We start from the raw sequence: 24,980 nt of genomic DNA on the forward strand, positions 1-24,980 counted from the left end.
GAAAGGATGCTGGAACACCGTAAATAGGGAAAGCGCATGTAGGAATTATGATTGCTTTTACCCTCCTGAGATACCAGGCAGGCGCCCAATGTCTGTAACCCAGACCCAATGCTATATAGACGCAGTATCAAGTCTACTACGGATAGTACCGTCTATACGGGGGCGTCAATTCTTCAATTGCATTATTATGAGGTCGGTATGGTAACCAACGCCAGCTATACGACTTGAAAGAAGAGTTCTACTCTCCATATTTCTTCGGCTTGATGGGCTGTGAATATGTTAGAACACCAGCTTTGGATGGGGGAAAAGTTGATGCGGATTGTACACACCTTGGCATCCTCGACATGATCAAAGTCTCCGGCGGTTGATAATAACCAGATATTCTGCAACGGATTGGGTACCTGTTGCCCCCATAGGAAGTTATGTGGGAAGCCCAAATCAAAGGGCACAGCGCTCTCGATTTCCTGAACCTCTTCATCTGTAAGTTCGATGGTGAGTGCCTCAATATTACCCTTCAGATGTTCCACCTTTCGCCCCCCTATGACGGGAAACACATATGGCGTCTTGTGCATTATGTAGGCCAATGCAATACTAGTGATGGCCGTGTTTTTGCGGACTGCGATCGCCTCAAGTGCTTGACTCGTTTTGACATCGGCGTCGCTAATCTCTGATTTACGACCTTCGTTGGACCTTCGAGCTTCTTCTGTCTTAAAGTTTCCACCACCAAGTGAGCCCCAAGGAGTGATGGCCATGCCTTCAGCTTTGCACATGGGAATGACATCACGTTCTAGATCCCGACAAGAGGCGGACCATCGCCCTTGGTAGACAGAGAACTGGCGAAGACCATGGTTTCGGGCATATTCATTAGCCTTGCTGTAGATGGAGGTTGTGATGTTAGCATACACTGTATAAGATTGCAGAGTTTCATGCCGGTTACGTACCTCACAATCCAAGCCGGAGCATCACTGATCCCCAAGTACAGGACTTTGCCAGTAGCGACTAGCTGGTTCAAAGATTGCATAACTTCTGGAATGGACGCGCTGAAGTCCCACCAATGAATATATAAAAGGTCAATGTAGTCAGTTTGCAGCTTTTTCAAGCTGGCATTGACAGATACATGTAGACTCTTTGTGCCATTTCCAACACAGTTGGCCATGATGTGAGGGTGATTGGGGCCAGCCTTGAAGTTGGTCGTGTACTTGGTGGAGATGACTACATGGGAGAATGTATTGTGAGCAATTGATGCCTTTATCAACTTGGTTTGAAAGAGGGTTCATATGAGCCGTGAGAACTCACCCATCTGGTCGCGGTTGCCACGTTTTCTCATCCACTCGCCAATCCATGTTTCTGATTGCTCAAACTGGTAACTGTTGGCGGTGTCAATGAAATTACCTAGACAGCCGAGTACGATCAGCAATGACTTTCATGGTGATGGCGGTGTCTGGTGTGCGACGGGTGTCTTTATAGCTCTAACCTCCCTGCCCATGGTATCAGCAATGTTTAGCAGGTTATGCACAGTTCTGCAGCAAAACTGTTATTATGCAACGACTCACTTGCTCAAAAAAGAAATCGAGAATTTTTTCGGTATTTGCCTGGTTGCATTCTCCCATCCAGTCGGTCCTGTGGATGCCGGGTGGTCAGTGACATGCTTTTTAATGATGCCTGAACTGTTGAGTCTTGGCACACGACGATATGCATTCGTACCAGGCATCACCAAAGTTCATAGAACCAAGGCATAAAGGACTAACTCGAACCGATGCGGTTGGAGACAGAAGGCGGTAATGAGACAAGGGCGATTTCGGTGACCCGTTTTGTGGCAATGCGACGTTCATGGCTGTCAAGTTAAGGAGCTCGGTGTCAAAACCGACCGGACGTGATGGTTCTCTGGGGTCTAGGCTGGGCTGGGCTGTTGTAGGAGAAGAGAGGACAGACGTGAAAGGTTCTATGAATACTACAACGTGGTTCGTTTCAGATGCTACATCAGCGTAATATGTAAGATCGTCGTCCCAGGTTCAGATGAATCGGGGGATGACGTGTGTTTATGTCTCAAAAGTTCAAGAGCAATCGCTACTCATTAGCCTTGGCTCCTGCCCGACATGACGCTAAGGAGCTATTACTTTTCCACTTCACGTAGTCAAGCCTCCTTCTAATTAAGTACGGATGTTGGAGAAGCCACGGGGTACATTGTGAACCAGAAGGAACTGGTGACGCCCTGTGGAAAGTGGCTTTGCACATTGACCAGACGGTCGGCCCGCAGTTGCAACATTAGGGACAATGGGAAGAAAAGAAAGGGAATAGAAAAGGGGAAAAGGTTAAGCCCATGCGGGGATTGCCGCCGGTTGAGATACGATCCAGGCTTTGTGAGTGGCTCTGAGAGAAACGGATGTTGCAACTCCCGAGATGTCGCCCACATAGTTCGTCAGAAAGTCACCGCTAGACTGACTGCCTGCAGATGCAGTGCGGTGCCACATTGACTTTGACACGAATATACTAGATTCGAGGAGCTTTGATGGTATCAATGATGTGTCCGGTACAGTACTGTACTCCGCAGTACTGTATACAATGAAGCGGGATACTCTTTGGAGAGATGCTACGCAAAGTCCACTGACCAATTCGGATGACCATGATTGATCAGCACATGCACCAGGAAAGTTGAGCATCCGAATGAACCAACACCCACCAAACCCCCTTGTCCGACTGGCATCTATGTGCAACATGCATGGTGCACCATGATCGATCGTCATTTATTTCCCGTCATCTCTATATTTGCCAAAGAGATGCTGCAGTCCGCAAACCGGGTTGCATGGCGCGGAGCTCGTTTCATAGCTGACGACGTTGAAGGAATTCGGGTCTGAGAAAGAGTGGACGGGGATAGACGCCCAGTTATTAGATTCACCACCCATCAATTGGCCGTCGCAATAAATAAATGAGCTGCCGTGGTTGATGAAACAAACCAAGTAGTGCTAGCACAGATCAATTGATCAGATACCTCTCTGTCTTGTCTTGGCGAGGTTCTCGAGGTGCATGTGCTTGACGTGCTGTGTAACTGATGGCAGGTACGGAGCCCCACATGCGACAGTCAACTTTGCCGAAGTGTTACCGGCTCGCAGTTGCTGCACGCCATGAGACAGCTTTTGTTTCCAACATGGATTTCGCTCGTACCATTTTCGAACCATTTCCACAGCTAGCTTCAACAATTGTCAATTGCACCACGACGCCATCAACACCGTGCACACGGAAACGCACTCCTGCCATTTTGAGAGCCAGTTTCACTATGGGCACTCAAAATGGCTTCAAAACATCCCGTGCCCTCTAGAGCAGCCCTCAATGCTCTCCGAGGAGTAATTCTCACCACCTCCTGTTCCGTCATCTTACTCGCTGAAGAACGACGTCGCCGGCTCCAGATTGCCCGTGCTGCCATTGAAAATGCACGAAAGCTCCATGTCGTCCAGAGCAATCGAGGTCCCATTGCCCTTGCGGAAACCAATGCATCATGGGAGGGCCGATTTGCCGAGGTTGACCAGGAGGTCCTGTCCATGGCTTCACTTCCTCGCCCAAGAACGTCCACTCGTCGAAGAGGTCGATCACATCTCATAGGCAGTCAAAATGAAAATGAGTCTCACAACAATGACAATGGACGAACTCAGTCGCTGAGCAGGGCCAATGCAGAGAACACGGCTACGGAATTTAATAGCAGTGCTGATCTGCTGAACAGAGGATTGGACATGGTCGATCTCGAGAAACTCAGACTGGCTTCACTGAAGCCGCGAATCAATAATGTTTTGGAGTGGAAAGCTCCAAGACCTGTTGCTCAGCGCAACCCGTCTATGCCTTCCCCATCGACCGAGGCACGAACCGCTGACGCCAACACCACTTCTCATCTTGTCGAGGAACCATCATTAGAAACCGACGTATACGAGCCAATTCTGGACAATCCCGAAGCCCAAGATGTTGATTCAGTCGAAGTCGCGCAAGTATACCTTGAGAAGGCGAGCCAAGGAAGGTTGAACGCTCGTCCGTTCTATGACGATGCGACACTAGCATTGGAACAACTACTAAAGGACTTAGAGACTTCTTGCTTCAGTGGAGCGACTAGCTTGGAGAGAATTGATTTAGCGGTAAAGATATTTCAGAGAATTGCAGCATATGGTCCGCCAATACCCAGAGTTGCACGGCCACTTCGGAGTCAAGGCATTCGGCTTCTCCAAATCATTTCGACCGCCTGTCCGGACAGGTTGGCAGCCACCCTGACTACTTTACTTCCCTTGAACAAAGACCCTCTCAAGTTCTTGACGCCATTAATCACATTCGCTCAACATGGCGGCAACCGGAGAGCTGTTCGGGATTGTCTTGTGTTCTTGTCGCAGAACGCGAAATCATGCTCATGGGCCCGCGGGATGCTGATTTGCCGGCTTCTTACAAGGCATGCTAGGATTCACGCCGACTTTGACCAAACCAAGCGACTTTATCGTGTGCTTCAGGATGCGGGCTTGTTTGAAGAAGTTAGCATCCCTCAAAGCACACTGTACAAAATTCGGAGATCCATGGTGATCCTGGCACTCGAACATGGGGACGATAGCTTTGCAGACGTAGAGCTTGGGCTGCTGAACAAGTTGGATGTGGCAGCCTGCAAATCTGATATCAGATTGCAAACGCGGGTCATCGCAAGGAACGCGGCCAAGGCTAAATGGGCAGATGTCTTTTCAGACATTGAAGTACTAGGGCAAAAGTCAAATGTCCAATGCGTCGACTTTCAGCGAATGTTGACGAGAGCAACCGAAATCTTTGCTCAAAATCACAACGCCCGTGAACTAGAGATGGTGCTTCGAAAATTCGCCACAGATTACCAGCTGAAGTTGAAGAACCGTTGGATATATACGGTGTTTGATTACTATGCAAGTCGCCGACAGGTTGAGCCTGCGTTCTCCTGGCTTCAGTTTTGCAGCAACAACGGTCTACAAATGGACTCAGCTTGTAATGAACGATTTTTCGCCAGGTGTCGCAAGTTCTGGGGCTTTTCCGGCAAGACTATCCACAGCCTTGAGGCGAGATTACGTGACTTGGACTGCGTGAGGCAAAGACCAGGAGCAACGGCGAAAATTACTCCAGCAGGAGACAACGGCGACCTGTCTCGTCAAATGCGATCTATGGCGTCTAATGAAGAGTGGGAACGAGTTGCCGAAGTGTACGAAACCGCCGTTGCTGCTGGGAGAGATATTCCGGCCGAGTGCTTCCGGTTCGTTGTGTTGGCGCACACCAAGGGGCCAAACCCTGATATGGAACGTGCAAGCAAGTTGATCCAGTCTAATTACGAAGAAGGCCACGACGTAACCGAGGCCCTTACGCCGTTGTTGTTGGCGAAGCTGAAGCGAGGCGATGATCCTTGTACGTTGATCAACAATGCTCTCCGAATGGGAGTCCGACTCCACGACAGTGCCTACAACAAGGCGGCCCAGGCTCTATCGGCCATTGGGAACCATCAAGCTGCTGCCGAAATGTGTGAGATTGCCGCTCGGGAGAATGGCGGGGGCCAACTTTTGTACAACGAGTACAACTTTGCCAATCTGGTGTTTGCCTACACGGGGTCGGCGAGCTACAAGGCTTTGCAATCATTGCTATCTACGTTTACATCAGATGTGCAGTGGTGGCATGGTAGTCGGACATGCAAGGAAACGATCAAGCTGGCCATGAAGACAACGGCGATGAGGAGTGTCGCTCACGAAGAAAACAGTGCTCCGCACCGACAGGCTCTTGACAGGCTGGACAACGCGCTCATACACGTCAAGATGTGCCGTTCTACGAGGGGTGATCGACAAACTGTCTCAGAAGCATACGTTCGTTTAGCTGCGGTGCCATCGATCAGAGCTCATCAGAAGACGAATCGCACGCCCGGCAACAAGGCTCATAAAGCACGCCAGGGACAGGAAGTTGTAGAAACTAGCCAGCCAGAACTTGCTGCGGCAGTCGGCTCCGGCTAAACTTGGATAATTCATATGTACAAGTAATGTTAGACTTGGGAGTATATAGAAGAATTTACATGAAAACTACCACAACAAGGGACGAGCTGTTGATCATGTCTTGCGCGACCAGAAGAAGGAAGCACACCAAGTCTGGTTCGAGCAAATCACCATCTAGTGTTTTGAAACATAAAAAAAGGAACAGGGACAACACAGGTAGTTTCAATGCCCACGATCATGCCATTAGAGCGAAAAGAAAATGAACCGGGCTGAATGTGCGGTAACATGGGCTCACTTTGGCACATTTTGAACAAAGTCGAACCACTGGCTGTTGAGCAGCACAACGGCAAGTCCCGAGACCCTACGGACAGCTAAGCCATCTGATGACGACACAGAAAGGCCGGATAGGTGTCAATTGAATAGCAGTGGTGCGTCAGACATAAGGGGCTGGCACACTAACCTTGCTTGGTGGTTGACAGCAAGAAATCAATGTGTCGTGGGTAAGGGGACTGATAAACACGGTGAAGAGCAGCATGAGTAAGCATCACATGCAATTCTGGCTCGAGAGGCAGCGCAAAGTGGTTCGATTTTAGGGAAGGGAGTTGGTGCTGCCTTTGGGACCGAGTTCCGGATCCAGAGCCAATTGGCTGGGGAGGATGGTCGAATCCACAGTGGCGCCAGAACTGCCTGGAGTTCTGGCTTGCTGGTGGTTGAACAACTGAAAAGCCTTCAATGTTCTGAGGTTCAATGTTGTCGGCATACAATTTTGGCGTGCGGCTCAGGCACTTTCGGTGGCACTGCAGGGACCAGACCACGCTGAAGTGTGAACTTGACATGGCCAATGGCTGGGGCTTTGATAAGCAATTGGACAGGTCAGCCAAGGACCATCTCGAATTGCATGATCTTTTCTACTCTCGACCGGACAGCGGAGGAATACATATACCCAATTGTTCCCACGCACCAACATATTTGAACTTCCACTCCAGCGTGTTTCATTCATTTTGTTTCTAATTGCATTATAGTCTGCATCTGTCATGCGTTGACACTGACTTGACCTAGTCGTTCGTCGTCATCCACCAGACCCCCCAAAAGTTTAGATCCAGTGAGATTTTGCAGCGCCACCCCGATCGCCAAATCTTTGGTCCTCCTTTCCATCTGTGGTCTGGTCTAATCCCCCCCTCCTCGCCACACCGACCTTTGACTCCTGGCCAAACTCTCACTTTTAATCATTTGGTCGTTTCTCAATTCTTGCCAGTCGGTGACCTGGTATCGAGAAACCCCAGAAAATTAAAGGTACAACCCGCAAGTCAACACGCAATCCAGACCGCCGCAGATGTCCTCGCAATCCACCAGCGCATCGGGGGACGCCCGAATACGCCGCGAGCAGTACCACGAGGCCGATGTCGTCGTCGTCGGCGCAGGCATCTTTGGATGCGCCATTGCGTATGCCCTCGCCGACCAGGGCCGTTCAGTTCTGCTACTTGAGCGATGGATGACGGAACCTAATCGAATTGTCGGAGAATTACTACAGCCCGGTGGCATCGCTGCATTGAAGCAGTTGGGTCTTGGCCACTGCGTCGATGGCATCGATGCCATTCCCTGCAAAGGCTACAACGTCATATTCAACCACATCCCGTCGCTGATTCCGTACCCGACCATAGACGACGACGGCAACGTTATATATGCTTGGGGTGGACAGGGCAAAGAGGGAAAGCGACCTGAGGGACGATCATTCCACCATGGCAGGTTCATCATGCAACTAAGACGGGCTTGTCTTGCTCACGAGAATATCACCGTTGTGGAAACCGAAGTAATCAAGACCCTGCGCGGCGAATACACAGACCAAATTTTGGGTGTCGAAACCCGAACCAAGGATCCGGAAACTGGCGCGAAGAAGCCTGATTACTTCTTCGGCCAGTTGACAATCATCGCCGACGGCTACAAGTCGGTTTTTCGCAAGGAAACCATTGGCGACAAGAAGCCCATTGTCAAGAGTAAATTTTACGCACTAGAGCTCATCGATACTACTTTACCGCAACAAAACTACGGGCACGTCGTCATCGGAAAGAATACATTCCCGACCTTGTTATACCAAATCGGTACACATGAGACTCGCGCGCTCTTCGACGTACCTACAGGTATCCCAGCGGCATCACCCGCGGCTGGCGGTGTCCGCAACTATATAAAAAACGTGGCGATTCCCGCTCTCCCACCGTCAGTTCGACCCGCTGCCCTCAAGGCCCTCGAAGACGGCAAGATCCCGCCCAGCATGCCCAACAGCTGGCTCCCCCCGACAAAGCAGATCCCCAACGGACTCATTCTCCTCGGCGATGCGTTCAACATGCGACATCCCCTCACCGGCGGAGGCATGACCGTCGCTTTCAACGACGCTCTCCTCCTATCACGACTCCTCGACCCGTCAAAAGTACCCAATTTTGAAGACTCCAAGGCCATCAGGGCAGCCGTCAACGTCTTCTACTGGCGTCGCAAAAACATCACCTCCATCGTCAATGTCCTCGCACAAGCTCTGTACACGCTCTTCGCCGCAGACGACCGCCAGCTACACGCCCTTCAGCTCGGCTGCTTCGAGTATTTCCAGCGTGGCATGACCGACGGACCGTGCGGTCTCCTCGGTGGCATTATCCAGCGCCCTGCCGTCTTGGCATACCACTTCTTCTCGGTTGCGTTTCTGTCGCTGTGGTTGAATGCCCTGGCTATCTGTGCTGGTCCCCTTGGCATCTTCAAGGCTCCGCTGGCGCTGATTGATGCAGTCCTCATTCTGTGGAAGGCCAGTTGTGTGTTTTTGCCGCTCGTATGGCGCGAGGGCTTTCAGTAATTGTATTAGATGGGAGATGATAATGCAAGGCGGTCATTACTAGCACAACTTTGCATGGGAAGGCGTTTTTTTGTAAACCTTTTGGCCATACCATACCATAATGCGTTTAATCATTAACCTGGTCAGATTACTGTATATATATGACGTTTGGAAATACCGTTGAGTTGTGTCGAGGGTGCATGGTGGGAAGTGAAGCATGAGATTATGTACTTATTCATATAATATTAATGAATTGGTTATCACGATTCTCAGTTTGTATCGTGAAAAAGATGTATGTATTCCAACCGCACGCTGAGGCGTTACGTTTTGCAGGTGCTATGAGAATACAGCAGAAATGGAGGCACAAAATGCAGCTGCGAAAACAGACTTTATATAACATTTATTGTCTGGGGTTCAGCCTGCCCTACCTTTTACGTTCCCATCCACTCATTTATATACTCGTACATATCCACACGATCAAGTCAACCGTCTGCGATACACACCCATCATCCAACTCGCTCGCAAAACAGCCAGCCCAATAGCCATCTTGATGCTGTCCTGGATAACATTCAACTTACTACCCCCCACCTCATGCCACTCGATAGGCACTTCAGCAACCTTGATACCAGGACTAGTGCCAATAACACTACCATCGCTACCGAGGACGGGCGTAGCGGGCGCCGACTCCGCAAGCATGAGCATCTCAATGTCGAAGATCCATCCTTCGGTGTGCATGTACGGCACGATATGGGGAAGGGACTCGCGCGAGAAGAGCTTGAAGCCGCATTGGGTGTCGCGGATACGTGATGTCGCAGGCGGTGTGAGTATAGTGAGGACCAGATGGAAGGACCGCATTAGAAAGTTGCGCAGGGCGGAACGCTGGGCCATTGGTTAGCATGGATGTTTTTCTTGAGGATGGGACATGGTATGTACCTTGACAACGGCTTCGCTGCCAACCAGGTGTGCTCGACTTCCAATGGCTACGCCTCGGGATGATCCATCAATGACTTCTTCACATCCCTCCATCAACCTGCTCACGTCGCTGAAGCGCGATGCGCCATCCGCATCCGCAAAGAGCACATACTCGCCTCTTACGTGCCGCAGGCCGTGAGTGACACCCCCGCCTTTTCCTCTATTCTTAACCAGAGTCACCACGCGAAGAATGTCATGGAGTTCATGCTTATGGGCAAAATCCAGCGCCACCTGTACGGTCTTGTCCTTGCTACCGTCATTGACAATTAGGATCTCGTAGCCGCCCAGCTCCTTGTCCGTCTTGGCATTAGAGTGTCCACGCTGGTGACGTCTGGTGCTGGGGCTGAATGGCGTCTTGGTGGTCTTGCTTCGGCCGACATGTTTGTCGAGATACTCGACAGCTTCTTCTAACGTGGGCAAGATTCGATCTTCTTCATTATACGCGGGGAACACGACGCTTAGGCGTAATTCGGCGGGTTCAATGTTGCCAGCGTCAGGTGTCGGATATGCTTCGTGAGGACGAACACGCTTCTCCTCTTGGAGGCGACGTTCGGCCAGCCAACGGTCGTGCCAACATGGCAGTTGTTGAGGCGTGGTTGGTTTCCCTGACGGGCTGGAGGTAATGTATGTCTTTTCGGAGGGGATGACAGGTCGTGGTTTCGGCGCTACCAGGTGGAGGAGAACGAAGAGCTATTCCCATACAAAAAATTAGTCAACCGATCGTCAATTGGAAAATGTCAACCAGATAGGGCGCTTACACAACCAAGTCCAAGGATAATCAGCAGCATGAAGCAGACGAGCAAGATGTGAACAGGAGTCGCTTCGATCCATGCAATCAGCGGCCGCACAAAGCGAGCCGCGAGCTCCTTGGAGCCCATGGCCATGAACAGCTGCCCGTTCGCACCTGGAGATTGTCGTGTCCGGTACCTTCTTGCGCAGGTAGGTGTGGAATCAATTCGTCCTCATTGGGAGGGGTGAACAACGAAATGCTCAGGCGCTACCGGAACAAGTGAACACTGGATGCATGCGTGCAGAGTTGTGCAAGGGAAAAGAAAATGAAGAAAATGAAGAAAATGAACGAGCGAACGATGCTGGCAGTGAATATGATGAAGCCGGTCAAAGCTGCACTTGTCGCAAGCTTCTGAAGTTGGGGTCCATCAAATCGGTTCATAGACACCACATGCCACGTTCAACGTATCGACAAAACCAGACCAGCAGCCAAGACGTGTTCACTTTAGCAACTGAAGCCAGTTCCTGGACCAGTGACGGTAGTGGCGCATCTCCACCTGCCGCCGCTCACCATTGGCTGGCTGCGCCATGCTGTGCATGAACATTGAACAGGGCAGGTGCATGCAACTCCAATTCTCCTCCCTCCCACCCACTCGCAAGTACTTGACTGAGTCGTCAAATGGTCAGTATTGTATTGACGATTCAAATGGTGCAAGGATATATTTCAAAGATTCTCACATCATTTTCAGAGTCCTGAGAAAGCTTTATATAGAGGCCGTAACGCCCAAGAACGGAGTCCCACATCCGTTCGATGATTAGACATATCAATCTTCAACTTAATACAGGACAATAACCGAAATGATTCACGATAAACAGGGTGCATCACGCAATACAGCAACCATGCTCGTGTTATATCATCTTGGTCTGTAATTCCCTTACATCCTCCCCCAAGCTTGGATGGATACATGCCTAATTTTGACACCCAACACCTCCATGTATATACTCCAGAACTGTTCTGTGTCGCCCATTTTCCAACTATCTGAGAACCCAAACAACCAAATCCCTTGGTTACCCATAAACAGAAAAGAAAGATAGTGTCAGTAGATGAACAAGCAAAGAAAAATCCTTAGACACCATATGTTCTATGCCAATTAATCATCAAGTCGTTAAACAAGTAATGGACCTCGCCCCAGGAAGAATGACTGACTGACTGAGCCTGTGAGGCCAACCGGGGTTATCCAACAAAATAAAACACAACAAAGCGAGCACCACGTTTGCCTCAAGACCCCCTATCCTCGTGCTCCTGGTTGTTATGGAGCTGCCGCGGAGCTCCGTATCGGTCTAGACAGCAACAGCTGGTGCTTTCGAGCTGGACCATCGACTCTTCTTCAGCAGTTTCCCACCACCAGACTTGGACAATTTCTTGCCTTTGCCGCTCTTTTTCGGCTCCGCTTCAGGTCCTGCCTGCTCGGGAAATACATTTACCAGGTCTTCGTGCGCTACGGGGGGTGGCATGCGGCTTCGATCCATGCGCTGATGGTCCGGGATAAACGTCTGCGCCTCCCACGTGTGCTGCTCTATCTGTTCCACATGCTGAGATCGACTTGTCGGGCGACCCTGACGGTTGCTGTAGCTGGCTTGAGGTGGCTCATGATAAGCCATCACTTCACCAGCACCAACTGACGGGTCAGGGTTTGAGTTTCCAACGGTTGGCACTGTCGAGTCTGATTCGGGTCCGGGTATGGATAGCCAGTTAAGAGGATATTCGGACTTGTATGCGGTAGATGCTGCAGGTGTCACTGGAGCTGAGACTGCCTGCTTTACCGGCATATTGGCAAGACTGGGTAGAGAGGTGGAGGAGCTTTGCCGTGAAGTAGGCGTGAGTGAGGTAGACGGCGACGCGCTATTGTTTCCGACCTGGCCGATATGGCCGTGGGCAGCGATAGTTCCGGGTAACACTCCAATATTCATGGGTGTCATGGCCGCTACGGCTGGAATGGAAGCAAAACCTCGCATAGACGGGGGAGGGCGAGAGTCCCGCGTGTAGTTGGAGTTGTTGCCTCTCGGGGTACTAGATAGTGTATATTGATTAACTGACGCATCTGAGGTCCGTCGAGCGCGGCTTGGATGCAGCCGGTGTGTCGCGTTGCCTTCCCGAGTCCGAGATGTAGTGCTTTTGGATGGTTTCATTTCCAGGTCATCTTGAGAACTTGTTGAGTCACTGGAGCTTTCCACTGGAGAAGGATCACCTGTAGACAAATGTCAGCGTATGTGCCGTGGGGACCAGGAAAGCATTGCCAGGAACGAAAGACATGAGAGTATAGTCGGTGCACGAACCTTTACTTGAAGCTGGACTAATGCGTTGGGAGTCATAGGACCGAGGGACTTCCTTTCCTTTGAGTGATCCTGGATGCAAATATGTCATATCCGGAGATGCGTACACAACCTCTCGACTATCACGGATAGATCCTGGATACGGCGATAACCCACTGTAACTGTAGGCTCTGGGCATGCGAACCATGGGAGTGACTTCTTCTCCAGGATAAGAGACGCGGGAGAGGCTGCTTCCAACTCTAGGAACACCGGGCATATTCATGTGGTGGCCGCTGGCAGCCATAGCACTTCGTCTTCGGTTTTGCTCAACGATCCGGGGACGATCTGCCTCTCTCCAGCTCGGTGGTGCGCTGGCAAAGGCGTCGGTTGCCGCGTGAGTTGGAACATGCTTATACGGCACCTTCTCTGATTCCTTCTTTTTCTGCTCTGCAACTTTGGCATTATGCTCCTTGGCCTGCTGTCGGCTTTTTCTGAGGTGAGAGAAAATTGACATGGCTGCGTTGATGTTGAAAACTAGGCCACTTGATCCGGCAGAATGGTTTCGACGTTCTGGCTAGGGTTGAGGTTGGCGATGATTACAGCCCAAAAGCTACTGCAGTTCCAGGCAGAAGCTTTGCTGGCAAGGGTCACATATATAGTATTATGTACGGAGTAGAGGGGAGAAGAAAAGGAAAGAAAAGAAAGAAGAGGAGGCCCTGGAATAACTCCTTTCGAGACACTTGTACCGTAATAAGTGCCAGTGTTGGGAGTGACGAAATCTCGGGTCTCACAGCGAGAAGGGCCAACGGTATAAATGAAAACGGGCCGGCCCTGGCAGGACCACTGCCTGGCTCTTGGAAAAAGCACTTGCGCCAGGCACGCTGGCAAAAAGTGAAGCGGCTTGTGCAATGATAAGGGGAAAGAGTGTCTGAGAAAGGATCCAAAGAGGTGGTAGCAAAAAGCAAACACCTCGCGTATTTACTTAATAAGTTTCCAGGTGGGTTGCGACACCTTTAAAGCGACAGCGTTCCTGGGCGATATGGATTCCTTGCAAGCAAGCGCAGGTCTAGTGGATCGGGTACGAGGGACGGCAGGGCGGGCCTCCCAGGTGAGACGAAGGTGGAGAAGATGTCGGACGGGAGGTGGCTGGCTCCGCCAAGGCGCCCAGTTTTGTTCAATCTTGTCGAGATACTCGTCCAGGTGCGCATCCATACGTCGCCAGATGGGCCACCTGAGTACTCGGAACGAGCCCACTTGGCTTGTCCTGTCTTGTCTTGTCTTGTCCACCAAGAAGAGCCTTGCAGACGTCAAGCTCAGCTGCAGGGGTATGGATGTTGGGTTCGTGTCGTCTCTCTTCCCTTTCACAATTCGTTCTCTCTGTATGCTGGGTGTCCAGCCGTCTGGTGAGGAGTTTCAAGTGTAAAAATAGTCAAAGGACGCAGGGTGATGATGTGTGGACCGGCCAGCTACCACAGACGAGCCAGCTTACAGTCTTCTTGTCGACTCGTAACCGTGATGGTGATAATTCTGACGCTGACAATGCACTCTGCGTTTGGTAGTGTGGACAATGGTTCTAGAATGGATATGCGAGAGGAAAAGATGGTTGTGGTACTGCAGGACGAGGTGAGCTGGAAACAAGCTGAGCGCTGTCCAGCATGAAATCATGCAATTATGCAAGGCTAGAGGTGTTCTGCAGCGATACCCACGCCAACACCACGGACAAGATGACAGGTCCGGAAGAGCTGGAAGCTGGCCTGTTCAAAGAACGTTGGACTGACCAAGTGGTTTGAACCATTCTTCAGTTTCAAACCGAATGTCAACATCCACCTCCGTCTTGACGTAACTGAAGCTGGTCCAGATGTGAGGGGTTGGTATTCGCTAATGGTGGCAATCAATCAAGCTGCACGATAATTTACACGAAGCCACACACACTACTTAGCGATCGCGGCTGATTTGAGAGGAAGACGAACTTCGGGATCGTGGACAAGGCGAAGTTAATAAGGAGGAGGGGCAGCTGAAGTCATGAAGGCAAAAGGAACACAAAGACAGGACGGACTAATTTGGTAGGTGACAAAGATGTCCATCAGTTGCAGACGAGGAAACAAGCAGGTCAAAATTGCAAAGGTCAAGCAAGACCTCTTCTGACTTGGCATTCGAGCCGGACGGTAAAAAGGGGATCAGGCTGTTCAACAAAAAGTGAAGTAGACTGGTTGGTCAAAAATTCCACGATGGCAAGGAACAAGCCAGAAAGTGATACGAGGGCTAGAACTAATCAGAGTTCGCCTATGGTTGTGGAGGAAGGAGCGTTCGGGTCCTCAACCATCGTGCACAATCCACCAGACCAGACATCTCACCTCCCAAAATCGAACAGGTGTTGGTACTTGCGTACACACCTGCCTTCACACTCAGTACAGAGTAACGTGTGTACCTACATGGGGCATCAATATTGGTCTGGACAAGGCATGGGAGTTTGGGACTGGCCTGGGACCGTTGGCCCTGTCAGTCAAATGGCGTACTGGAGGCGCTGAGAACCCCGACTGCGGAAACATGTCCAAGTGCAAGACCAGAACGCCAATTTCAGGACAACCGCTAATAGTAATTCATCATGATGAAAAATGCCTCCCTTGCTCGGTTATTATTTCATGCCTTCGCATGGTGAACGCCCGCTGCCAGCATACACTAGCTTCAAGCCAAGCAGTACGATTGAAGTTGGACCAAACTGAACCAGGCTTCTTTCTCCACCTGCGGACAACTCTCTCCCCTCACAGTAGGGCCGACGACCATGTTCACCACCGCAATCCATCCATCAACTAGCTTCAGGCACTTGACGATGCTCCCCTAGTGTGTTGGCACAGTTCCTTCGTTGGTTATGCATCATCCGACGAGTTTTTGCCTCTTGGGCGGCTTGTTGCGTAACGCATTCTTCCGTGCTGCTGATTCTCGACTGCATCAGGCTATGCATACCGCGCATTTCTACTTCACATCTTTCTACTCGCCGCCACTTCGGCCCCCAGCTTACCAAAATCCTAATGATCATTGATCACAATCTCCATCGAACTCGGCCGCAAACTACAGGCCATCTTTGAGAATGGACGGGCAAGGAGGTGGGTGGGCAGTGACAGCAGAGAGCGCGACAAACAGACAATCTGGATTCTTCGATATCTCTAGAGATATATATCATCCACGCCCATTAATGCATCATTGATGGTTTTATATTGCCGGGTCAGCAGACCAAAAACCAGAAAGTGTATCAAGGAATTGGAAACGGTAAAGGGTTGCGCTCGCTCTGGCCCGACCGCGATGCTTCATTCCTAGTGACAATGGCCTTGTTCATCCATGTCACCGACCCGCCAGTTTCGTTGCTCAGCTCTGTTGGAAACGATGGGACGTGACGATTGGCACCAACTGCCGCAAGCCACGACAGTTGTTGCAGTTCCACCAGCCCGGACCACACGGATCCAGCAAACTCGACAACGGGGTGGAGTTTGGAAAGGACACAGAGTGTTTTCGCTTCTCCATCAGCAACCCCAGCCAGGTGGGACAACATCAGTGAACTTCCTCTGCTTTTACGCTTGAGTCTCTCAGATTAATATCCGCTAGCCCAACATCTTCCCCTAATGTGGCCAGCAGTCGCAATTCCATTGCCGCCGGAATCGTATCTAGTTTACACATTCCTTTCTGATACCAGCTTTCTTTTCCAAAGCAGCCAGGCTTCTCTTTAACGGCTCGGCCGGTTCTCTCGCAGCGCCAGGTTGCCGGCCTGCAGCGGGCCTCCTAGCCACCTCGTATTTGCATCCAGGAAGAAGGTGTGGTCTCCCGGCCGTGCCTGATCTAGAGGCGTTTGGGTTCACTTGGCTCTGAAAGGGGCAGATTGATCCTCGTCAAGGTTACCTGAGGACGCAGCCCGATAACGTACTTTGGACACTGTAACTGCCACAGCTAAACTTGACCACGGCGCGAACTCTTTGGGCATTGTTATGATACCCGTTTTGGTCCCTAACTGGACTCATCGTGGCTGTCGACTTGTTGGGGTCTTGGTTCGGAATGGCCCAGCCTTTGACTAGCCGCTGACTTTGCATTGCATTTCTCTCTGGCATGGAGGGACAATCGGCACAAATTTGGCACTATTTCTTTAGGCTTGGCTCGGCGTTTTCCCGACCTAGATTCAAGATCCAAATTTCACAGCCCAACTCCACTTTACCTGACTGATAGCTGTTCAGATGTCAAGCACGTTTTCAAGATTGAGAGCCTCAATTTACAAGATTCTTCACCCGCAGACATTGGCGACTGAGCTTGAGGCCCCTGTTTTTCTGATATCGTTCACGCGTTATCGGGTCTTGGTGAACACTGCTCTGGAATTTCGCCTTGTTTGTCTCAAGTGCCAATGTAACCTGGAGGGTCCACCAGCCACGAGTGATCTGGCGAGCAAAGAAAGGAAACCCAGGGACTTCCTGGAACAGGCTGACGTATCCAAACAATTGGTCCTCCCGTGTGGATACCTTCCAGCCGCAGCAAGCCTCGAAACCAAGCTGGCGCAAGACGCATTCCGCGCAACCAAATTTTTGAGCTCGTGGAGAGGTGATGCCGAAATGACGATGACCAATTAATTGCCTGCGAACCCTGAGTTACTTTGGATGAAATAATTTCATATGAATGAGAGGGGGCTCATGTCATCGAATTCATATTCAGATATCATGCGGTTCTATCACTAGGCTCAAGCGCGGGCGGTGGAAATCTGCATGCACGAACTCATAACTAAAAAGAGGCGATACCACACCTGACACAGAATGTTGAGAGTTTTGAAAGTCCGTCAGTCTCCGTCCGGTAGCGTCACTTTGCTCGGAGAGAGTTATGATAAGCTTGAAGTCCGGCAGGGCGTCTCCCAGACGCCGATCAACTTTGAACAGATAGTGAGCCGAATCGTTTTGTGTTTTGACAAGGGCCCTTGATACACCAATGCCTATCTGTCGTCCTAAAATGGCATCGATATCACTGGGTCCGGCGGACGCGGAACAGGCTAGCTGACCAGGACGACATATGGAGCTTGGACGCTACAGGGATTCGACGAAGTCTCGAAGGCTCGAACTACTCCTGGCTCCGAGATTGGCAAGATCAATCCGCGAGGCGTGCTGTAGGTCTGATTGTGCGTGGCAATGAGTAAATGCTGCATACTGCATGCTTGCAGCTTGCTTCTTTTCTCCTCTGCAAAGTACGGAGCACAGCTTCGTTATGGATGTTGAAGTCGCCTTGGGTGGACCCTGGAAGGCCAAAGGACAAAGATGGCTGACAAGCCACTGTACTGCATGGCCCCATGTGCAATACAGCAAACCACTCGTGATGCACATAGGAGGACCCAAATGGACGCCTCTTGAAAATGTTTCAGTCGGATACCTGTGGTTAGCCCTCGTGGGTAAACCTGTAATCCAATACCCGCATCGTCTTGATATTGTCTCAGATTTCATCATCTATCCCATGACTATGTTCAGTATGGGGGTGGCAATTTTGACACCAATCAAAGGGAGCAGATAGCACGTATCGCACAGGAAGTTATTGTATGCCATTCCAGTTGGGATAGGCCAGTTTAGACTTGCTTTTGACTTCATCTTCCCGTCACGTGTATACTGTTCATCTCTCGGAGTCTGTCCCGACCAAACCCTCCCATTCTGCTAATCGATCATGTCAGTGAAGACACCGAAGAGTATGAACAGTTCTGGTTTGGCAAGAATCTACGTGCATTTTGTATTGAAATATCAGGCTCAAAATCTGACTGGACAGATAAGAGTAGCCATAATATGCCATAGAGACAGTGGCTAATGTAACCTGTGCAGGATTTACTCTGTGCGGGTATCCAGCACCCTATACATATGCTGGGCTATCTAACGCATGTTGCACAAAGAGCACATCTGGCTTTTTTGTCCTATCTCTTGTTTTGTGGTATCTAAATGGTAGCCTTGCCTGAGAAAAAAAATGTATGGTTCGCGAGTTGTAACCTTCCATAAGTCATCTAGGGTATGAAGTCACGGCAGCTGGCTGTCCGACACAACGAGACGAGAAGCGCTGACAGGTATACCGTACCGAGCTTCTTGACATGTTTGGATATTTTATTCTGTATCGGTGCCTTGAAAAATCAGCTAGATTTGCCAATGTCAATCACGCACCACTCGAGTGGTGTATAAGAGAGCCGGTCTAATGGATAACGCCTCACTGTAGACTGGCAGAGATGTTTGGAATACGGTCTTGCTTCATTACTGATGCCAAAGTGTCCTCCCGTCATGAACAGATACATTCTTTCCTTGGTATTTCAGCAGGGTTAAATTTTGTTAGACAAGCTCATTGGAGTGTAAATGAGGTAGTAACCAGATATGTAATGCCTGCCGCCAAGTGAATGCCACCAAATGTATCACCAATATTGCGACAACAAAATTACCACCTCTCCAGTGACCTGCTCCAATTTTTCAAGATGATAAAGAGCATAGTGGTTCCACAGCACAAAAGGAGATGATATATTGGTGACTCGGGGTATCATTCGGGCAGCTGCAGGCACAACATGATGGCTATGGCGATAAGAGGCGGAAGATAGACAGACGGGCAGAAAGGCATGTTGTTGTACGACGTTGTTCTAACAATAACACCCGCGCCTGGAATTGGTACACAGTACCGCAGCTAGCCCAACGGGTCGCCTCACAACCACGGCATATTGCATGGAAATGGGTTGATCGCCATGTGGACTTGACATCAATCAAATGACAAGCCCGAAGATTTGAATCGTGGGGGAAACTGCGGGGCTGCATCAATTGATCGCCACACAAGACATCAAATGGCAGGAACAGCACATCGTGGGGCATCAATCGCGGACACAACCCCGCGATTGTCTCGACTTCATGTCTCGGGTAATCAGAAGCGGACCACCCCATTGTTGAAGCTCAAATAGAGAGCTTGGTGCCGAATTCAACCTCATCGATACTGTCTATTTTTCTCTATACCATTCAGTCGGAAAGAGTCATTATGCGAGTCCTCATTACCGGTGCCGCTGGCTTCATTGGCCAACTCGTTGCCAAGACTCTCCTCAACGATGACAATGGCTCTTACACAGTTATCCTCACAGATATTGTAGAGCCGCCTATTCCCCAGGGAGTCAAGTTCCCAAACAATGCAACGTCTGTCAAGACGGACTTGCTTACCGGCTCCAACGCCGTGGTGGACAAGGACATTGATGCTGTATTTGTCTTTCACGGCATCATGTCTGCTGGTGCGGAGGCAGATTTTGAACTAGGTACGCCTCACTACTACTCACTTACACCAACACCCTCTGCCCTAGTTTTATTTCATACCAGCAATATATAGACCCCAAACTAACTTACAAAGGCATGCGAGTCAACTTTGACGCAACCCGCGCCCTACTAGACGCCCTCCGCAAAACATGTCCCGGAGTGCAAACAATCTTCACTTCCAGCCAGGCCGTCTACGGCGGCGAATTCACCGAACCAGTAGACGAATCCATGCATCCCACGCCCCAGTCCTCCTACGGCGCAGAGAAGATGATGTGCGAATACCTCATCAACGAGTACACGCGCCTGGGCTTCATAAATGGCCTCATCCTCCGCCTGCCCACCATCTCCGTCCGACCCGGCAAGCCCACGGCCGCGGCGTCCAGTTTCCTCTCTGGCATGATTCGCGAGCCGATGCAGGGCCTGCCGTGTGTTATCCCCCTCAAGGACCGCGGCTTCAAGCACTGGCTATGTTCGCCGAAGACACTGGTCGGCAACCTGCTGCATGCGCTGACGCTGCCGCGGGATGCGTTGCCCGTGTATAATCGTGTCTTGAATGCGCCTGGGATGGGCGTCAGCGTGCAGGACATGATGGACTCGTTGGCGAGGGTGGGCGGCGAGGATAAGTTGAAGCTCTTGACGGAGGAGGAGGATGAGAAATTGAAGGGGATTTTGTATTCGTGGCCGACGACGTTTGATAATGCGAAGGCCTTGGGGTTGGGGTTTAAGCGGGATGAGTCCTTTGATGATATTGTGAGGGACTTTAAGAGGGAGCTTGAATCTTCATAGATTGGTGTGCTTCAATTCAGCTGCGGAAGTCATAGTGCATATATTGCCTTGAGAATTTCGCTACGGGTGCTTGCTATACTTCAGTCTACAACGAAGCAATCTATTTACGCCTTCCCCGCTGATCCCATCCAAATCATATGCCTCTCAATAGCCTTCTGCATCACCAAGGTCCCCTCCTCGATCAACGTCGTCAGAGGAACCTTGTCTACCCTCTCCCTCAACACCCTCTTAAACTCGCCATTCAAAGCGTCATTAATATTACACTTTGCCATCCCGCACTCAATACACTTCCTAAACAACTCCTCATCAAACCCATTCGCCCCATGCAACACCAACTGCACCCTCCCCTTCGTTGCCTCCCGAATCCCCTTCAACCTCTCATAATCCAACCGCGGCCCCTTGGCGCCATACTGTCCATGAACATTCCCAAACGCCGGCGCAAGCCAATCTATCCCCAGGGCCAAAAACTCCTCCGCCTGCTCCGGCGTCGTCAGCACGGCCTCCAGCTCAGCCGTATCCGCCACGCCATCCTCACCACCTTCTATCCTTCCCGGTTCGGCCTCCGTGATTATCCCTCTCTCGTGGCAGTACTGCACAAGTTCCTTGGTTTTCGCCATGTTCTCCTCCTTTTCGTAGTGGCTCATGTCGACCATGATGCCGTCGAAGCCGCCGAGGTTAGCTGCCCGCTTGATCATGTCCGGGGACTGCGCGTGGTCCATGTGTACCCCGATGGGGACCTTTGCATGGCGAGCTGCCTCGGCGGCCGCGTGGACGAGCAGCCCGTCGGCGTATTCGATGGCCCAGGGGAAGAGCTGGATGATGGCGGGGGAGGATTGGGCTTCTGCTGCGCGGACGGTGGCGATGATGCCTTCGATGTTGTAGCAGCATGTTGCGGCTACGGCGTAGTTGCCTGATGCGGCGGCGTCTACGATTTGTGATAGTTTGTTTGGCTTGTTTAAAGGCATGGTGCTTCTGAGGGGGGTTGCCGTTGGTGGTGAGGAGTGTTGTGAGGTGGGATTTATGCAGCTGGCTTAATTACTTGTTGACTTGGATTTGTATAAACTCATGAACATCTTTTAAGATAGTTGGAAATACTGGCATCTTTTGCTCGGTTTTGTTTTGTCGACTTAGATCAGGTTGAGCTTGGCGTGGGGAACTGACGTTTGGGTGCGGACAAAACACCGAAGTGGCTGCACGATGTCGGCGGTGAGGTCACCATTACTGAAGAAGCCATTACTTCTCCGATTTGTTCTTTTGGGTATATTTAGCATGGAATTTCGCTGTTTATTAGCCCGAGGACTGCCGCCGTGGGATTGGTGGCGACCGAGTCTGATTAGGGCATTTGCCTGTTATACCACCAATTCAACAGCGCAGCCAGGTAGTTGCAGTAGAGAGCTCAAATTGTGGATTTTCTTGTCAAGGACATAGGTGCATGTTTATAAAGCGGCATAATCTGGTTTCAACTGATTATAATGCTATAGTGTCTGAACGACTCACAATGTGTCTATCGCAGAAATGGCAGCTTTCGTGTGGACCAACCTCAACCGTGATACAGCGATCATCAGACTGCACTGTGTTAGTCTCCATGTATTAAACTAATGGTCGTAGTACATGAAGTATGATACTTTTAGTTATCTAGAGCGTGGATTAATACCAAGTGTGAGGTGGCCATTCATGGACAGATGAAGCCATTGCAATAAAAAAAAAAAAGAAGTAGCTCTGGAAACATTCAATTCTCCAAGTCATTACCAAGGCTGCAGTTCATGAGTTGACTGACCCAATTGCCTGGCTGTATCCAACTCCTTGGTCCAGTGGGGTAGAAGCCTCGTCGACTTAACGATCTGACTAAGTCGAGTTGCGGACCAAAAGGAATCTTATGTCTCATTTTGAAGATGACAAAGCTTTACTGAAGGTATGTCGTAGAATGGGAAGCACACAAACTCATAACCGAGCAAAAATGGTGGCGTCGTGGGCGAACGGTCCGCTTGTGGAGTATCAACTTAAAATGCGCCTAGCAACTCGTCTTCTCAACTAGCTTCGTCCACAACTAGAACATAAGTTGTCCCCTAAACCCTCCTCGGCAGGGCAAAACTTTATAACCGGAAGCCCCTCCTTGGAGGAAACATCTTCAATGAGTTTCGGCTTGTGGGAGTCCAAGACTACCTCATGACACACGCCACAAGAACGAAGGTATATTGTTCTACACTACACCCCAAGTCTCTAAGCCTCAAATCTGGAAGGCCATCATGAAATTTGAGTCTCTAATTAAACGCTAGTGAGAAAAGGCTTCACATTTGCGTCGTTCGTCAGGAAGGTATGGGCTGGTTGAAGTAGTGGCAGTTCGAACATCATTGAAATGGCAGAAGGGGTAGAGGAAAGTGATGTAAATAGCAACAGTGACAACTCCATAATGAATCAGATTGTCAAGGCGGAAATGGAGACGAAAATGGAAGCGGAAACCACGGTTAGCAGAAGAATGTCAGCTCTGAGGCGACTCATTCGGTATAGCGCCGTGTAATGGAGTCGGGCTCTAGCAGCGGAGTTGGAAGTCGACTATGACTCGATTTGAGAATGGAAGAAAGGGTAAGAATAGAAATGGGGTTACGGGAGGAAAAGAAATCACTGCTGCGCAAAACCAAGGCACTACAATCGTCATGAGCACAGGATCGGTTTGCGGATGCAAGACAGCGGTTCTCCATGGTGTTGTTGGTGTGGCGGTTGTCCCTTGCCGTGGACAAGACCTCGCTGGTTAACCGATCTATAGAGCAGCCTTGCGAGAAAAAAAGTTGTTTGACATGATCGAGGACAAATGGCAGAAGAATATGTTCTTCCATCACATATCGTCGTTGACCACTTACACGCGATTGGCTGGAGAGCGTGGTAGACGGGTCACGTGAGCCGACAACACAACACCTTCGTCGAGCGTTGAAAGTGTTGAAGTGCAAAAAAAGTTTTCCACCAGCCACCAACCATGCTCCCCCATGCCCCACGACTTTGCCTCTCGGCCCATCAAATCCATGCCCATGCTCGTGCCCGTCGTCCGCACCCCCCGTCAAAAGGGGCTGACCTGGTCCAGACGTTCGGCTCCTCTTCCCTTCGCTGTAACCCTGGGCCACGCTCTGCCCCCGGCTCCTGGATCCAGTATCTAAGGCAGGAGCGATAGCGATAGGAGGCGTTGGGAGACGAAGATTGGTACGGAGAAAATACTGTCTGGTATTATACGGAGTACAAGAGAGACGTGACAGAATATGAGACACACACAGTGTTCCAAGTACCGCACGCGACCAGACTTGACTCCTTCTTTCCACAAACCTGTCTGCTGGTGCCAACTGGTCGTACTTTCCGTAGTCCTTTTATTTCCTCTCCATGTCCTTCGGTTCGCTGGTTCGCTGGTCCGGAGCATCGAGCACAGACCACCCAGTGCAAGCCGTGCCCCAGCCGGAGCCCAGCGCAAGGCCCCAGTGCCAGCAGATGCTAGGGTCAAGTGTGGTCAATTGTCAATGGTCAATGGTGCTATCAGCTTGAGCCCAAGGCCAAGTCACCCCAGTCCAGTGCCCCCAAGTGCCAGTACCACTGCCACTGCCACTGCCAGTACCAGCGCCAGCGCCCGCCCGGTCACGCGCTTTGCCCACTTCATCCATCGGCCTTGGCTTTTTGGCTTTGTCTCTGTTCCAGTCTCAAGATTTGAGTTGCTCGTGTCAAGTCAAGTGTCAAACCAAAACCAAACCCTCAATCCTGTCTCCATCAACGACTCCATCTTCGCATCGTCCACGCCAGGATCTTCGACCACCCCCGCGTCTCTCCTTGCTCACCCTTCGTGGCTTTGATTTCTTGTCGACCGCTGCGCATCTCAACATATTGTCCTGCGCTGCCCTTCCGTTCCTTTTTTTGCTGTTGACGACAGCCCAACCCGACCGAGCCCCGACCGGTGGTCGCCAGGACCAGGCGGCATTTGCGTGGCGCAAGCACGCATTTGATCGCACCAGACCGAACTCTCGCTCGAGGTCAAACTCGTCCGACGTCGCGACATCACCCTCATCCATCCCCATCCCATCTTCAGACCAGCATTTCCATCTCCTTCACTTCTCCGCGACTCGGCATCTCTCATCTCCAGACGAACTGGCCTGCCTGCCTTGC

At 50.8% G+C, this 24,980-nt stretch overlaps 8 protein-coding genes across 8 annotated transcripts; 3 read left to right on the plus strand and 5 right to left on the minus strand.

Moving 5' to 3' along the window:
• Positions 1-238: 238 nt before the first annotated feature.
• On the minus strand, positions 239-1,427 carry VFPPC_13757 (aldo/keto reductase; the record flags this gene model as incomplete). Its single annotated transcript, XM_022428892.1, has 5 exons — positions 239-268; positions 330-873; positions 942-1,212; positions 1,297-1,360; positions 1,422-1,427. The coding sequence occupies 5 exons, from the start codon at positions 1,425-1,427 to the stop codon at positions 239-241; spliced, it is 915 nt and encodes a 304-aa protein (XP_022284516.1).
• Positions 1,428-3,287: 1,860 nt separating this feature from the next.
• On the plus strand, positions 3,288-5,978 carry VFPPC_05076 (hypothetical protein; the record flags this gene model as incomplete). The annotated part of the gene is made up of 1 exon (XM_018284323.1): positions 3,288-5,978. The coding sequence occupies one exon, from the start codon at positions 3,288-3,290 to the stop codon at positions 5,976-5,978; it is 2,691 nt and encodes an 896-aa protein (XP_018145770.1).
• A 1,312-nt stretch (positions 5,979-7,290) lies between these two features.
• Positions 7,291-8,793, plus strand: VFPPC_05078 (squalene epoxidase; the record flags this gene model as incomplete). The annotated part of the gene is made up of 1 exon (XM_018284325.2): positions 7,291-8,793. The coding sequence occupies one exon, from the start codon at positions 7,291-7,293 to the stop codon at positions 8,791-8,793; it is 1,503 nt and encodes a 500-aa protein (XP_018145772.2).
• A 456-nt stretch (positions 8,794-9,249) lies between these two features.
• On the minus strand, positions 9,250-10,622 carry VFPPC_17658 (glycosyltransferase family 2; the record flags this gene model as incomplete). Its single annotated transcript, XM_022429349.1, has 3 exons — positions 9,250-9,651; positions 9,706-10,434; positions 10,503-10,622. The coding sequence occupies 3 exons, from the start codon at positions 10,620-10,622 to the stop codon at positions 9,250-9,252; spliced, it is 1,251 nt and encodes a 416-aa protein (XP_022285613.1).
• Positions 10,623-11,814: 1,192 nt separating this feature from the next.
• Positions 11,815-13,300, minus strand: VFPPC_05079 (hypothetical protein; the record flags this gene model as incomplete). The annotated part of the gene is made up of 2 exons (XM_018284326.1): positions 11,815-12,722; positions 12,811-13,300. The coding sequence occupies 2 exons, from the start codon at positions 13,298-13,300 to the stop codon at positions 11,815-11,817; spliced, it is 1,398 nt and encodes a 465-aa protein (XP_018145773.1).
• Positions 13,301-19,791: 6,491 nt separating this feature from the next.
• VFPPC_05082 (nucleoside-diphosphate-sugar epimerase) lies at positions 19,792-20,843 on the plus strand (the record flags this gene model as incomplete). The annotated part of the gene is made up of 2 exons (XM_018284328.1): positions 19,792-20,059; positions 20,152-20,843. 2 exons carry the CDS (start codon positions 19,792-19,794, stop codon positions 20,841-20,843), a joined length of 960 nt encoding a protein of 319 aa, XP_018145775.1.
• A 104-nt stretch (positions 20,844-20,947) lies between these two features.
• VFPPC_05083 (tagatose 1,6-diphosphate aldolase) lies at positions 20,948-21,808 on the minus strand (the record flags this gene model as incomplete). The annotated part of the gene is made up of 1 exon (XM_018284329.1): positions 20,948-21,808. The coding sequence occupies one exon, from the start codon at positions 21,806-21,808 to the stop codon at positions 20,948-20,950; it is 861 nt and encodes a 286-aa protein (XP_018145776.1).
• A 2,745-nt stretch (positions 21,809-24,553) lies between these two features.
• Positions 24,554-24,892, minus strand: VFPPC_17657 (hypothetical protein; the record flags this gene model as incomplete). The annotated part of the gene is made up of 1 exon (XM_022429348.1): positions 24,554-24,892. The coding sequence occupies one exon, from the start codon at positions 24,890-24,892 to the stop codon at positions 24,554-24,556; it is 339 nt and encodes a 112-aa protein (XP_022285614.1).
• Positions 24,893-24,980: the final 88 nt, after the last annotated feature.

This window comes from Pochonia chlamydosporia, chromosome 3 (assembly GCF_001653235.2).
Source record: "Pochonia chlamydosporia 170 chromosome 3, whole genome shotgun sequence".
Lineage (NCBI taxonomy): Eukaryota > Fungi > Ascomycota > Sordariomycetes > Hypocreales > Clavicipitaceae > Pochonia > Pochonia chlamydosporia.